This window comes from Python bivittatus, unplaced genomic scaffold, assembly GCF_059951505.1.
Source record: "Python bivittatus isolate LINGU-HERP-01145 unplaced genomic scaffold, Pbiv_v1 ctg000440_np1212, whole genome shotgun sequence".
In the NCBI taxonomy this organism is placed as follows: domain Eukaryota; kingdom Metazoa; phylum Chordata; class Lepidosauria; order Squamata; family Pythonidae; genus Python; species Python bivittatus.
Genome location: NW_028277063.1, coordinates 4,424,774 through 4,440,986, shown reverse-complemented (window position 1 = coordinate 4,440,986; position 16,213 = coordinate 4,424,774). Strand labels below are relative to the sequence as shown.

The 16,213-nt window shown below is 41.2% G+C and overlaps 1 protein-coding gene across 5 annotated transcripts; it reads left to right on the top strand.

Annotated features, from left to right (window-relative positions):
- The first annotated feature begins 311 nt into the window (after positions 1 to 311).
- On the top strand, positions 312 to 5,767 carry FUT2 (fucosyltransferase 2 (H blood group)). Of its 5 annotated transcripts, none has more exons than XM_015888572.3 (3): positions 312 to 642; positions 903 to 1,327; positions 4,277 to 5,767. In XM_015888572.3, the coding sequence occupies exons 2-3, from the start codon at positions 1,305 to 1,307 to the stop codon at positions 5,334 to 5,336; spliced, it is 1,083 nt and encodes a 360-aa protein (XP_015744058.1). In that variant the 5' UTR covers positions 312 to 642; positions 903 to 1,304; the 3' UTR covers positions 5,337 to 5,767. The 5 variants fall into 5 exon arrangements, with proteins under 5 accessions (XP_015744058.1, XP_007431057.2, XP_015744059.1 ...); XM_015888573.3 differs by lacking the exon at positions 312 to 642 and adding an exon at positions 2,079 to 2,415 and having other exon boundaries at positions 701 to 1,327; XM_025168412.2 differs by lacking the exon at positions 312 to 642 and adding an exon at positions 2,079 to 2,488 and having other exon boundaries at positions 701 to 1,327.
- Positions 5,768 to 16,213: the final 10,446 nt, after the last annotated feature.

Genomic DNA, 16,213 nt, shown 5'->3' with positions numbered 1-16,213 from the left:
ATATTTACTTATTTATAGGGGATTATTTCTGTCACGTTGTAATTGACATTGGTTTTCTATTTGAACATCATGGAAAGTAAAAAAAATTGCTAGACTCAGGAGTCAGTAAAACAAGATACTCTATTTGTTCTGGATCAAGTTACGGGCAAGAACCACAGGAAGAAGAAAATTTTTAAAAAATGAATACTTATGGGTTCTGCTCATATAGCTAGTGCCATTTTGAATGACTGACTACAGTTTAATGCTCCTAAGTTAATCTTTCACTATGAGCGAGTGAAAAAGAGTTTTGTTTTTTGTTTTTTCTTAATCAGGACTGGGAAGCAGCTGTGGAGAAAGTGCGGAAGCAAAATTAGTTTGGAGAAATGGGACACTGAAAGAATGGACATTGTAGGAAAAGAGCAGTGTTGGTCTATGGTAGCCAAAAAATAACAAGCAGGCTGGTAGCCCCTTTTATGACTAACACATTTTGTTAAAAGGCATAAACTTTCGTGAACTGCAGCACATTTCATCAGATGCAACAAAGAATGGAGGATTTGAGGATTCACTCAGACCCAGGAAGCTTGTGAAAAATGTAACTTGAGAAAGTTGAAGCCGCTGGTCTGGAATAGAAGAGACGATGGCAGGAGAGAACTGGAGAAGGAGGTAAGGATTATGGATACGGGGCGTGTGTGTCCCTGTGTGCACGTTTTATGTGTGCACACAGTGGAGAGATAGTAGACTTTTGAGTAAATATAGCAGATATCTTGAGACTTAAAAAGGGGAAAGGAATACAAAGAATGTGATGGTTCAGATTCTCTGGGTAAGGATCCATGGAAAGCATGGTTAGATTCTGACACATGGACTGACACATCCAAAACACCCAGTTACTTCCCCAGCCTTGATGACCTTCTCCTCTCCTTCAGAACTGAACTCCTCTTTCCCCGTGACATCACCTGGGTGGAACCTACAAGACGCAACTCCTCCAGTTCCGCAATTGAGCAGACAAGCTATGATAGTACCATCAGCCCAATGACAAGGAACAGGGAGTGGTGGCAAGGAAGAGAAAGAGAAAAAAGCCAAGTTTTGCTTGAAGTCATTTTGGTGAAAGATAAAGGCAAGGTCATGGCAGTAGAGAAGGCCAGGAGAGTCTGGACAAGAAGGCCAAGGAGGCACATTGCCCATGGCACCCTCTGACGAATAAGCCAAGGCTTGCTCCTAGGGTGAAAAATTGCAATGTTTATTTTCTTTTTACTCTCCTCCAAAATAAGAGCAGCTCCAAAAAGAACTTTATAGTCCAGTAATCTTTTTCTATAGCAGCCAGCCAGATGATTTCAAGCAGAACATTAAGGTAAGAGGCATTGCTGATTTACTAACTGGGATACTGAGAGATATATGCTGTTCTTTGTGTAATACATATTTTTAGAGTTACTTCCCATGGGTGCTGCAACTTATGTCAGTAATGAAAAATAAGCTACTCTATGTAAGGTTGTGCATTTAGGGAGGAGAAACAAGAGCCATGTATAAGGCAGGTGATACCTGGCTTAGCAATAGTACTTGTGAGAAGGATCTGGATGTCTTGGTAGAGCACAGATGAAGCATGAGCCGGCAATGTGCCACTGCTGCCACAACAGCCAATGCAGTTTTGGGCTACATCAATAAAGGTATAGTGTCAGGATCATGGGAAATGATATTACCGCTCTGTGCTGCATTGATCTGACCACACCTGGAATACTGTGTCCAGTTCTGGTCACCAGGATGCAGAAAGAATGCTGAAGAATAGGAAAGAATGCAGAGAAGGATGATGAAGATGGTAAAAGGCTTGGAGGCTAAATCCTATGAAAGAACAGGTATGTTAGGCTAAAGAAGGAAAGGTGAAGGGGAGACATGATAGCAGTCTTCCAGTACTAGAAGGGATGTCACCAGGAAGAGGCTGTAAATCCTCTGTTCTTTGTTGCATCTGATAAAATGAGCTGAAGCTCACAAAAGCGTATGCCTTTTAACAAAATGTGTTAGTCATAACAGGGGCTACCAATCTGCCTGTTATTTTTTGGTTACCTTAGACCAACACTGCTCTTTTCCTACAATGTCCATTCTTTCAGTGTTCATTCTCCAGAAGATTAGAGGGTAGGACAGGAACCAGTGAGTGGAAGCTTTACAGCGAGGGATGCAAACTTGAAATAATGAGGAATTTCCTGACTGTGAGGGCTATTAAGCAATGGAAGAGTTTGTCTCCTGAAGTCATGGGTGCTCTGTCACTGGAAGTTTTCAAGAAAAGATTGGACAGCCATTCATCAGGGATGATCTGACAATTCCTGTGCTGGGCAGCAGTCGGACTAGAAAATCTCCGAGGTCTCTTCCACCCTCTGATTCTATGCACAGTCTATTCTGCAATCACCCTTCCCCATCTGCTGTGAAAACCTTCTTAAAAATATAATGGTACTTTTACTGCGCAATTGTCTTGCCACACACAGGGAATTTCACGTACGCAAAAATCTGAAGAACCTGCAAGGTGAAGGAAGCAGTTTTAAGCCATACAGTCCTGCTTTTGGAAGACTACCATCTTCCAGATGCCCTGGCATTGCATTCATGCCAACCCTTTCTTTTTGGCAATTGGCTTTCAGCTGTGATGGTCTGACAAAACTCAGGGTTCTGTTGGAGAAATAGCTGGCCACAAATTTGGATGCTCATATAGAAAGATTAGACAAAATTGCAGCAGAAAAAAAAAACTAGTAAAGAATGTGTGTGCATATGTGTTTCTGGGTGTGTGTGTTTTAATAATCAAATAGATCATAATGCTAGTGCCAAAACTAAAAATAACTGCAACTTAGAAATCAATTGTAATAACAGTAAATTTGGAGTAATATTTATTTAATACTCTTTCTCTGACTACATTCAACTCATATGTTTGTAAACAGAATTTAGATTTCCTGCTTTGGCAGGAAGTGAGATTCCTTATACTTTTCTAATTCTGCAAAGGAGACGCTGTAGAAGAGAGCCATGATGGTCTATGGTATCCATCCTTGGTTATAAGCCAATTTATTTATAAATTTGATAAAATAAATTAATTAAGAAATCCAAAAATCAGAAGGAGACTGGTAGTGCCATTTCCAGCTAACAAACTGCATTAAAAGCTTATGCCTGGTAATAAAATTCATTAGTTTGAAAAGGAGTTATCAGATTCCTTTTGACTGCTGATTCTATAAAATAAATATTATAAAAGGCCTTGGTGTCCTCATTTCCCTTCATGGAACTCAGTGACACAATCTGACATCTGATACTAGCCACAAGATGTTACTTACCTCATTTTATAACACTCACTAATATGAGTCATAGGCAATTCCCAGCCAAGCACAAACCAGTTGCAGAGTTGCTTTCATGACATTATGCGCTTTCAGCTCTCTAACTGGATATAGGTTAATGCTGGGTTCACAGCTTGTGCTAAGCCATCATGTTTTGGGTGAAGGAGTTGTGAAAATTTAGCCGTGGTAGCTTATCAACCACGGTGTATGGCAGGTGTGGGCAACCCATGGCTGATGTACCACGTGAACCCCTCACACTGCAAGAATACATACTCCAAATTCAGTGGTAACTGGCAATGTTTGACAAAATGAGTTTTTTTTCTTTGAAAAAGTAAGAGTGAAAATGGAAGTGAATGGTAAATCAATCCCTTTTCCACCTTAAAAAAAACAAACTCAACCTTCTGAACCAGCCCAAGCTTCAAATCATGCTGATGAAATTTGACCATCTTACTGCCAAATTTGGCAATAACTTTGGGACTATTGGGGGGAAGGAGGCTGGAGGATTTGTCAATATGGAAAAGGGTGTAGTTTGCCATCCAGAAGCTTCCCTTTCCCATTCTCACTCTTAAATACCCAGAAAATGCCCCAAACAGGCCGGAAAATATCAGCCCCACCCCTTTGTACAGACACCCTCAACAGCTGGGCTGCTGCTTGGATGAGCCAATTACAATTCTTGAATCTGGAAATGTTGCCCATCTCTGATCTATGTCTTAGCAATCTGTATAAACCCAGCTAGTGAGGTTTATTCAATAAACCAGGGTGAAAAAGTAACAAGGCTTTAACATTGTTTTAAACATAATGTAGTTTAGTCGTGCAAGTCCATTCCATGTGTTGTTTAAGCAAACATCACATTTCAACTGATGGATATTAGGAGTAAATTCCATCAAAATCCACAGGTCTTACTTCTGAATAGATAAATATAGACTTGAACTATCATAGTCAAGAGTGTCAGTGTGTAGTCCCACCTGAGTGTTGACTCCAATTTACTTTTTCTTTAGGGTTCTCTATTTTGCAGCAATGAAACATCTAGAAAAAGGTACAGTCAGCCAATCCTCCTTCATATATATCTTCTACCTTTTTGGGTTGCTTTCTCTCTCCATATTTTTTCATCTATGTGAGAAGATCTCTATCTACCACACATCCAATTCCCCAGTAATGGAACAACTTCTACTCCAGAACATCACCCTTAATTCTAGCTTGTCCTTTGCTGGTATATGGACGGTGAACTCCATTGGGCGCCTGGGGAACCAGATGGGAGAATATGCCACCCTCTACGCCTTAGCCAAGCTCAATGGTCATAAAGCCTACATCCTTCCAGAAATGCATCAGTACTTATCGCCAATCTTCAAGATCACTTTGCCTGTGATCTCTGCTAAGAGGTTTAGGAAAATCCAGTGGAAGAAAGTTTATCTGAATGATTGGATGTCAGAGGAATATCGTCACATCCGGGGCAGATATGTCCAATTGATGGGCTACCCTTGTTCTTACACCTTTTATCATCACATCCGCCAGGAAATACTAAAGGAGTTCACCTTCCACGACCACATCAAGGAAGAGGCCAATCACTACCTCCAAGTGTTGCGGGGGGAACGCCAGAATGTGACATTTGTTGGAGTGCATGTCCGGAGAGGGGATTATGTGCGGGTAATGCCCGAAACCTGGAAAGGTGTAGTGGCTGACAAAGGTTACTTGGAGAAAGCCATGAACTACTTCAGAAAGAAATACCTCAATCCCATCTTTGTGGTGACCAGCAATGGGATGCAGTGGTGCAAGGAGAACATTAATGCCTCCAGGGGGGATGTCTACTTTGTTGGGGATGGGAAGGAATCAACTCCAGGGAAGGATTTTGCTCTCCTTGCCCATTGCAACCACACAATAATGACCATTGGGACTTTTGGCATCTGGGCTAGCTATTTAGCAGGTGGGGAGGCTGTTTACTTGGCCAATTATACCCTCCCAGACTCTCCGTTTCTCAAGATCTTCAAGCCTTCCGCAGCCTTCTTGCCTGAATGGATTGGGATCCCAGCAGACCTTTCTCCATTGCTGCCCAAATCATAAGATACCCTGAGAGGATTTGCCTGCCCACCAGGTTGGATAGAGCAGACACAGTCCAGGTCCCTTCCTTGAAATATTGCCATGGGACCTAGGAAGCATGCCTTTTCCATGGTGGCCCTACCCTGTGGAACGCCCTCCCCCCAGGCAATCTGGCAGACCCCCACTCTTTTAGCCTTCTGGAAGGCCATGAAGACCTGGCTCTTCCGCCAGACGTTGGGGTAGAGTGCAATGGCAGCTGATGGATGCTTGCTGGAGCATCCCAGGAGAATGACTGAGGTGCTGGGTTTTAGTCTTTGTTTAAATGGTTTTTATTGTTTTTGTGTGTGTTTTTTAATTGTTGTGAGCCACCCAGAGTTGCACTGTAAGATGGGCAGCCATACAAATGTTTTAAATAAATACGTTGAAGCAAACCGTTGTGACTCATGTTTAATCAGAAACTAATAAAAAAACGTATCTGGGAACTGAACCTACAAAGCACTTGTGTGAGAAAGGCTAATAGTATTCCTCATAAGTTATTCAAAGTCTAGCTTGGTTTGGCCATATCATTTTTTATCTGTTTAAATCCCCACCCCACCCTTCTCCTTGGATTTCCTTTCCCAGAAAAATGCGGAATGGAAAGAGGCACAACCAGGACCATTTTATGACTTGTGGGCGTTGTTATGCCCTTTCTTGGAAGTTCTCAAAGCCTTCACAATAAATGGAGTAAAACCCTGAAAATAAAAATGATTATGTGCCTAGATTTCCTGTAATAAAATAAGATCAAAGTTCCTTAACTATTGAGTAAAAGAAACATCATTACACTTATTCAACCAACCAGCAATATTCCAGGAAATTATTTTCAAAGAGGATTAGTCAGAGCTATATTCTGTAAATAGTGAATCTTCCACATCAGTTTAATAATCCTTCCTGGTTGACATTGAATAATTCTAGAATAATTTGTCAGCAAGTTTTGGATGGCTTTGGGATCACTTTTAAAGGCCACTAGATTGTCTGGGTTACCACCTAGTTCATTTGCCTCCAGGTATCTGATTTGTTGCCAATTTGAAACAGACTCAATATTAGATCTGCAGTATTCTGCAATCTCTTTGTTTCTCTTATTATAGCAGTGTTTCTCAACCTTGGCAACTTTAAGATGTGTAGACTTCAACTCCCAGAATTCCCCAGCAACCCATGCTGGCTGGGGAATTCTGGGAGTTGAAGTCCGCACATCTTAATGTTGCCAAGGTTGAAAAACATTGTATTATACCATTTGCTTCCATGCCAGAGTCAAACATTTCATTATTACATTTTAGTAATTTGCTTGGTTAGTTATTTTCCCTGAAGGTTTGGCTAGCTGGTCTTTAGGTTTGCAGAACTGACGCACAATTGGCTGTATTGTGTAAAAACAGGATACTGTGATAATTTTTTTATAAATAGAATCCTTGAGTTCAAATACACTGTCTGCCATTTCTATTGGTTTGAATGTAGCAATTGCTCTTGCTTTAAAATAGTTAAAAATAAGTACTCAACCTTACCAATCATATTAATAATAATTGATGGAGTTGGATGTTGGATGTTGAATCAGTTGAACGAGATGCAATTTCTGTTCCAACTGAGATAACATTCCTTTTGGTTTGGGGTCATTTATAAAAGCCAATTTATTGGTCACAGGTTTAGGATTCCAGGGTATATTAAACAACTTAGTAATGGCTTTCTTGCATTTCAAGTATTTGGGATTAACCATAGCTGGATCTTCCAGCACAAAAGGACATAAAGATTGTTTTGCATCAAGCGTAATTTGAGTTTGAGAAGCAGCTGTCTTTTGCCTCTTCTCACAAGGTTTACTTATCATTTAGTTGGGGCTTATACTGTTATTATTTTTATGATCTATGGTTAAAACTGTTTTTGCTTTCTTGCTTAGCTTCTTCTAGTATCTTTCTTTCTTTCTTTTCCTTTTTATTGTCATTAGATGCATCTATAACATTAAACAGTCTGTTAAATTGTAACTTCCCAGCCATTTTATTAGCTTTATAGTTCTTTATATTTTTTACTTTTTTTCTTCAGCTGGCCTTGTTTCAATTTAAGTGTTTTAAATAATTTCTTTGTGTCAGAGTCATTTGAGTTTGAATTTTCTTTCCTAGAACTCAGTCCTCTCTCTCTGTTATTTTTGTATCCTCAAGACAAGGTTTAGTAAACAGAAGTATGTGGGAAAATCATGGATACTGAAATCATCATTGGAATTATTTACTAGTTTTACTGTCTTGAATAAAAAGCATTGATCTATCTGATCCTTTCATACCGTACATCCATGAGTGGGACATCCCAAAGGATTTCTTTTTTTTATAAAAATTTTATTAAAGTTTACAGTTCCAAAGATAAAAAATTAACACAAAGTAAGAAAAATATAAATATAAAAAAGTAAAGGAAGAAAAATTAAAAAGTGCAGAGAAATATATGTATGTATGTTATGTATGTATGTATGGGCTAGACCCCCCCTCCCAAGTCCAGATGGGAGATTCCACAGAAGGTCGTGGAGAATAACAGGGCTAAGGGGTGAGAGGGGAATTTTTTTTTTTATAAATTTTTTATAAAAAAATTTTTTAGATATAAATCTGCTTGGGTCCTCTACCAGAGGCCTGGGAGTTTGAGGGTTCTGCGCAGAATCTTAGCCGTTCCTAGCACTGCACTCTTCTGGACAGAGAGCTCTGATGTTGTTCCTGGGATCTGTTGGAGCCCCTCTCCCAGCTCAGGAGTCACAGCCCCGAGTGCTCCTAGGCCTTGACTTTCCACATCCTCTCTAGTTCCTCCTTCAGGCCCTGGTACTTCTCCAGCTTCTCATACTCCTCCTTCCTGATGTTGCTGTCACCTGGCACTGTTACATCTATCACCACCGCTGTCTTCTGATCCTTGTCTACTACCACAATGTCTGGTTGATTGGCCAGTACCTGCCTGTCCGTCTGGATCTGGAAGTCTCACAGGATCTCCCATCTGGACTTGGGAGGGTCTAGCCCATACGCTGTGCAGATGTTTCTGTACACAATGCCAGCTACTTGGTTGTGCCATTCAGTATATGCTGTTCCTGCCTGCATCTTACACCCTCCCACTATATGTTGGACTGTCTCTGAGGCCTCTTTGCACAATCTGCACCTTAGGTCCTGTCTAGTGTGGTAGACTCCTGCTTCTATGGATCTGGTGCTTAGTGCCTGTTCTTGTGCTGCTATGCTCAGTGCTGTCTTTTAGTCCAGCCCTTTCCAGCCGCTGTTAGGACTTCCCAATATCAGCCACCTCAGCTATCTGTTGATGATACATCAAGCAGGGGCTTGTCTTGCCATGGTACTTTCTCCACCTGACCTTCCTCCCATGTCTGCTGCTGCCTCAGGCATTCTCTCAGCAGCTCATCTTTGGGTGCCATCTTAGTGATGTACTCCTGGATGCTCTGGGTTTCATCCAGGACAGTGGCTTTGACACTCTTCAGACTCCGCCCACCCTCTTTGCGGCTGGCATACAATCTCTGGGTGTTGGACTTGGGGTGGAAACCTCCATACATTGTGAGGAGCTTCTGGGTCTTCACATCGACAGCTTCCATGTCCTCCTTTGGCCAGCTCACTATACCAGCAGGGTATCTGATGACTGGCAGGGCATATGTGTTGATGGCGTGGATCTTGTTCTTCCCATTGAGCTGGCTCTTCAGGACTTGTCTTATCCTTTGGTGGTACTTGGATGCCGCTGACTTCCTTGCCTCCTCATTGTGGTTCCCATGTGACTATGGGATACCAAGATATTTGTAGCTAGCCCTAGGTCTGCTATGTGGCCCCCTGGTAGTTCCACACCATCAGTCTTAACTACCCTCCCTCTCTTTACTATCATCTAGCCACACTTCTCCAGTCTGAATGACATCCTGATGTCCTCACTGTAGATCCATGTCAGGTGGATCAGTGAGTCGATGTCTTGTTTACTCTTAGCATACAGCTTGATGTCATCCATGTAGAGGAGGTGGCTGATGGTGATTCCACTCTTGAACTTGTACCCATATCCAGTCCTTGTGATTGTCTGGCTGAAGGTGTTTAAGCCTATGAAGAACAGCAGTGGGGACAGTGCATCACCTTAGTATATGTCACAATTGATGGCCACTTGTGCAAGCTGTTTTGAGTTGACTTCCAGTATTGTCTTCCACAGCCCATTCCAGTTTTTGAGGAAGGTCCTTAGTGTCCTGTTGACTTTGTATAGCGCCAGGCATTCACAGATCCATGGGTGTGGCATTGAGTCATAGGCTTTCCTGTAATCAATCCAGGCTGTGCTCAGATTGGTCTGCCTAGACCTTGAATCTTGTGTAACTGCTCTATCTATGAGCAACTGGTGTTTTGAGCCTCTGGTGTTGTTCCCAATGACCTTCTGAGCTGTGCTATATTTCTCTGCACTTTTTAGTTATTCTTCCTTTTTTTCCTTTCCTATACATATAGGGAAAAAAGATATATAAAGAGATAACTTCCCCCTTCATCATAAGTTCAAACAATTTCAATAACTTATCACCTTCTCTGATATTACAACAAAAGCTTTTTTCTTTCCATATCTCATCTATAAAAATCCTAAAAGCCTCATCATTCAGTCCTAACAAGCAGAAGTCCATTAAGAGTTATCAGAGTTAACATATACATTTTAATGTTTTAACCTTAATCTAATAAACTAACTTTATATTTCTTTCCTTTCCTTTTAACACAGTAACTTATCATTTTCTCTAAAAATACAACAAAGGAATTCTTCCCATATCTCATGTCTATAAACAAATATTTAAAGCCTTGTCATTCAGTCCTGGTTGGCAAAACTCCATTAAGAGTTACCAGAAACAACAACATATATATTTTAACCTTCATCAAATAAACCTACTTTATATTCCTTCCCTTTGCTTTTAACAATCTTGATCTAATTCCTTTAAATAATGTCCCAGAACTTGATTCCTTTTTATTTTCTCTTTGTCTCTTCTCAGAAACTCCTTCAAAACTACATGAATCCTTCCTGTGAGTTGTTTAGAATTCTATAAAAAAATGTATGAAGATTTTGAGTTTAAGAAACCTTCCCATGGGAAAATGCTTTTGATTAGAAAAAAACACAATAAGAAGGGACTTTGAAGGTTAGACACTAGAAGGAACCAGAAAAAACTAAAGATTATAATTAAAGAAGACCCACTAATACAGAATGGAGCACAATACTGTAATTTTGTAAGAATTCAAGGATATTTGGGAACAATGCACTCAGATGTTACTCTTAAGATTGTCTGCTATTATAAAAATGGATTTTAAAGAGGTTATAGAAGAGGAATAGGTTTTACTGAACAAGGCTGAGGCTGATTCGAATGTGAATTTTAAAATGACAGGTTACAAGAATGATATAGAAAAAGAAGTTATACTTGATTTACAAATGAAACCTGCTGATGTCTTAATAATTAAAAGATTTATACAAATAAACCATAATCACTCCATTTTTCCTTTCCTTTTATTTAATTTGATTTTTAAAAATTTCTAATGCATATGCAAAAAATGAAAAAGAAAAGAAAAAGAAAAAGAAAAAGAAAAAAAACCCAAAGCATAGATCTATCCTGTACCGAACAAAACAAGTCTTATAGTATGTGTGCATAGTATATATGTGTGTTTTGAAGGAGACCATGCTCAGAGGTAAGGATTATGGAGACACACTGTGGCTAATGGGAACATTCCCTTCATTAATTTGAGCTGTGGGGCTTCCAAAAGATCTGAGGGAGGACCTCTGTCTCCTTACAGTCTCTAAACTGGCTCTCATCAGATGCCCTGGACAATAGCTTCTAAAATCTTATAATAAGTAGCCATCTTATTTCCCAATAGAAAACTATTTTCTAGTTTCCAAAACTATCAGTGTTGTAGTTCCAACACATCTATAGAATGTTGGGTTGAGAATGGCTATTCAATATTGATTAAAATAAATACTTTTTGCAATACATGCAGTGAAATCCATAGCTTCATTGGTTAGTCCTCAGCTCAAAGAAGGATAAGCTGTAAATTTTCCTATGTAAGAAATATCATGATACTAACTAAGAATTTGGAGATGCAGTAGAGTGTTGTGAGAAAGTTCAGACTGCTCTAGTGATGCTGTTCAAACTGTCTGGGTTTCCCCAGGAGGATAGCAGTAATCTCAGGTAAGGTCACTGGAAAGAATATGGAACCCTCATTGTTCTTTTCTTTCCTCCCACCAACCCTTCTTTGTGTCTCTGGGAGGACGTCAAGGGACAGAGAGACAAGGATGAATATGGGCATGTATGGTTAGGTGCATAAAACGTATGTGCACCCCCAAGTCCGGGTCCAGCAACTGATGTGGTCCTCAGATCCAAAAAGGTAGCACACCCCTTATGTAGAGTAAAGAAACAGTCATTATATAGAATTAAACATATTTGGTGGTTTGCTCCTGGGGCATGGATTCACAGTCTTCATCTAGTTCAGAAGACCATGGCCTGCTATTGTGATGCATAGTGAATGGATGCAACTTATTCTCTATGATCTGCATTGATTGCCCATTCAATTCTAAGCCAACTTTAAGTTCTTGGTTGACCTATAAAGCCTCCTATGGCTTGGGATCTAAATATAAAATGCAGAACAAATTCAAGCCAGAGTTAACTTAATATAGTCATCACAAATACAAAACCTAAAACAATAAGAATATTTAAAACATATTGATTAGACAATAAGAGATAATGAATTTTGAGAAAGTATTTTAGCATGGGAATCAATCAACTTTTTATTTTGCTTTCATCTTGACTCATTTGAATGGAGGAACACCTCAGATGGGATATCTCTTGTCATCATAATAGTAATTCCCTATTTTCTTCTTCATCTAGTCCTTCCTAGATAAGTCTCAAATTTTCATAAAGGCCAGTGGGATGGGGGCCAATTTTACCATCAGCATTGTGAACATAAATATTGGAAGACTCTACAACTATAGCATGGAAGAACCATTTGTCTCTGCTCATAATAGGTAAAAGAACAACCCTGGAATGCACCTTCTCAAGTATTTTGTGGAGTGTTAATTTTTTTATAATAGTTCTGCTGATTATTTGATAGTTTCAATAGTATCTACCTTAAAATGGGGATGGTAAATTGGAGGGGAAGGAGATGGAACTTTTGCAATGCTCCTGGTGGCAACCTTTGGTGGTGATAGGGAGTGAGAGGTCCCATCCTCGGCCCCTCCTTTGTGGGGTGCTGCAGGGTTTGGTTCTCCCTCCGCTCCTTTTTAACATCTACATGAAACCGCTGGGCGAGATCATCCGTCATCATGGGGTGAGGTATCATCAGTATGCTGATGATATACGCAGCTATACATCTCCATCCCTGGTGAAGTAAGTGATGCTGTGGCCACCCTTTCACGGTGCCTGGAGGCTGTAAGGGTCTGGATGGGGAACAACAGGCTTCGGCTGAACCCTGGTAAGACGGAGCGGCTGTGGGTTAATGGCTCCTCTGTTTCCGGGATTTTGTCATCTTTGGTGCTGGATGGGGTGGCGCTGCCCCAGACAGACCCAGTGCGTAATTTGGGGTTCCTCCTAGACTCACGGCTCTTGCTTGAAGAGCAGGTGGCAGCCATGGCAAGGAGGGCCTTTGCACAACTTTGGGTTGTGCATCGGTTACACCCTTCCCTGGATCGGGATGCCCTTCAAACAGTCACTCACTGTGATGGAATGGGACTATGAAGGCCAGGCTCAGGCAGATAAACATTTTCTTAGCTCGCCAGAACCGCGTGGGAAGAACAAGAGGATGAGACTGGCACCTCCGTGAGGAATTCACACTGTTGTGGCTGGAGGGCTTTGGGAACTAGGGTTTTAGTCTGGGAAGATTCTTGCTAGAGGTTGTAGCTAATAAACATAGCTGGATTGAATTGGCATTGTCTCTTGGAGTTCCTTGGGCTAGGCCTGACACTCACGCCCTTATATCACGCCCAGATAGACTACTGCAATGCACTCTACATGGGGCTACCCTTGAAGAGTATCCAGAAGCTACAACTGGTCCAGAATGCAGCCGCGCAGGCTATTGTTGGTGCCCCAAGGAGGGCCCATGTAACGCCTCTGCTCCACGAGCTGCATTGGGTGCCAGTTTGCTTCCGGGTCCAATTCAAGGTGTTAGTTATCACCTTTAAAGCCCTACATGGCATGGGACCAGGTTATCTAAGGGACCACCTCTCCCCTATGACTTCAACCCGTCCCACCCGATCACACAGAGAGGGCATGCTTCGGACCCCCTCAGTGAAAGGACTTCGACTGGCGGGGTCCAGAAGGCGGGCCTTCTCTGCGGTAGCCCCTGCTCTTTGGAACATTCTGCCCCCAGAGGTCCGATTAGCCCCCACACTCCTGGCCTTCCGTAAGGTTTTGAAGACCTGGTTCTGCCACCTGGCCTGGGGTGGGGTGAGAATACCTCAAGCATGGGGATGGCTAGCCCCATAGAATTCTTCTGCCTTCAGCCTCAGATTTTTCATCCTCTTGGTCTCTCCTTCTTCTTTTTAGTAATGTTTTAAATTAAGGTTTTATGTGTTTATATATTTTATGTTCCAATGTTTCTTGTGAATCGCCCAGAGTTCCCCCATTGGGGGGAGATGGGCGGTTGAACAATTTAATAAACAAACAAACAAACAAACCTTGGTGTGGGTCTTCCGGGCTGTGTGGCCGTGTTCTGGAAGTTTTGTTTCCTAACCGGCATCTTCAGAGTGCAGAAGCACAGACAGGAGCAGTTCTCTCTGTGCCCAGTTCTGCTCCTGACTGTGCTCTGCCCTCTGAAGATGCCGGTCACAGATGCTGGCAAAATGTTAGGAAATAAAACTTCCAGAACACAGCCACACAGCCTGGAAGATCCACACCAGCCATCTGGTGATAATCTTGGTGTTAATCTCTGCTTATCTGGGTGTTGATTGCTGGTGAGGAGATGTTCTGATCTTTTGTTTTCCTTTCTATTGTCTCTTTGAATAGTGTGTAGATGTTGTTTATCTCTATGTGCCTGTTGATGGCTGCCTTGTCCGAATATCAAGCTTCCAGGAATTCTCTCGCATTTTTCGATTTAGCTTGGTCTAAGATGCTCACAGTTTCCCAGTTGAAACTATGGCTAAGTCTGTCCACATGTTGTGAGATTAAGGAGTTTTCATCATGTCTTCTGACTGCTACTTGGTGTTCATGGATGTGCTCTGCTAGCCTTCTGCCTGTCTGTTCTACATAGTGGTTGTTACAGTCCTTACACTGCATGTGTAGATGACTCCTGTTTTTTTCTTCTTTGGCTACTGGGTCTTTAGGAAGGATAGGAAGCTAAGAGGGAAAAAAGAAAAAAATTGCTACATTGAGTACTTAGTTCAGGGAGTGCATCATGGGGCCCAGGGATGAATGTGGCCCTTAGAGACCACCACAAGCATTCTGGACAAGTAGCCCTCTAGCCACCATTAGAATGCCTCCAGTGATTGGGAGCCTACTCCTCCTCTGGGTAACTGCTTCTACTGTTGAATGCAACAGAAGAAGAAAATTATTTAACACATGGTTAGAGATTAATCATATTAATCATATTTAATTTTAGTAATTTTAGTAAAGCATAAGTATGAATGAAACGAATGGGCCCACCCATTGCTTGTTCAAATGGGACCTCCCTACATTTCTCAAAGGAAATTTTACAGCTTTGGCATAACAGCTTAAGAGGAACAGCTGGAAGGGAATCTGGTTAGGGAAAAAGGATCCCCATGGAAGTCATCTCTCTGCACAACTGATACAAGAATTCTGAGTCTCTTCTGGATTTGCTGCAGTGTGTGGGGTTAAATGATTAATTTATAATTTATAATCATATTATATAACTTTCTAAGACTCTATAACTTCCTAGTCAATCCGCATTTCCTGACTTGAAAAAAGTATAAGGGATGGGAGAAGCTGTTGCCTGTCACATTCCCCCAGTCTTAACTAAAGTCATAACTGGGCACGGCTATGAAAGTGGCTTTTTCCAATGACAAAACAGGATGATCTCATGATGCACCCCACATCCACTTCATCAGCATAAACATTTCATATCCCTTCCACAAGAACGTAACCCCAAAGTGCTTGTTCTGGGATAGAGAATACATAGTTGTAAAGGAGTATGAAAAGTAACATGTGTATTGCAGCAGTTGCCAATGAAATATTCAAAAGAATTCAGTTGCATAATTCTTATGAGAGTCTGGTCTAGCTATAGTACTGTTAAAAAGATCTTGGAACTCTACTGACCACCACCTGAATCGAGTTTCCAAATCTTGGGAAGTAATGATTCTTGGGAATGATTTAGAAATGATTTGGACGAAGTGCTTCATATCTTGCAGCAACACATTATAGTAACTCAGTCTTTTTCAGTCTTCCATGCAAACCACTTCTTTGAAATCATCTTTGATGTATTCATAGTCCTAATAATTCTACTCTAACCCTATAAGGCTCAGATCTTACAGTGAGTATTGCATCTGGATTTGAACACTACACATTTGGAAGGATTCAGACACATTGGAATGAATTCAAGGAAAAGGAGCAAGTATGATCAGGGGACTAGAAACGAAGACCTGCCAGGAGAGGGGGAACTGGGTATTCTTGGTCTTGAAAAAAGATAACCAAGAAGGTATAAGATAGAATTCTTCAAATATCTGGAGTGTCATATAAAAATGGCAACCACTTGTCATCCATTGTCCCAAAGTGCACTGGAATAATAGACAAGTCTTTGGACAGCAAATTCCAGTTGAATGTTAGGAGAAGCATCTTCATAGTAAGCAGTGAGTTTCCTCTTTGTTGTTTGTCTTCAAGGAAAGGCTGGACAGCCATCATTTAGGAATCCTTTAATTTGGATTGCAGCCCTGGCAGAAGCTTGGACTTGATGACCTAAATAGCCCCTTAACAACTGTGA

Excerpts from the sequence above, each read along its gene's own strand:
- FUT2 (XM_007430995.4), top strand. The coding sequence starts at position 617 with ATGGCAGGAGAGAACTGGAGAAGGAG. Across the intron at positions 643-4,276 it reads GGAGAGAACTGGAGAAGGAG|GGTTCTCTATTTTGCAGCAA; the intron begins GTAAGGATTATG and ends CTTTTTCTTTAG.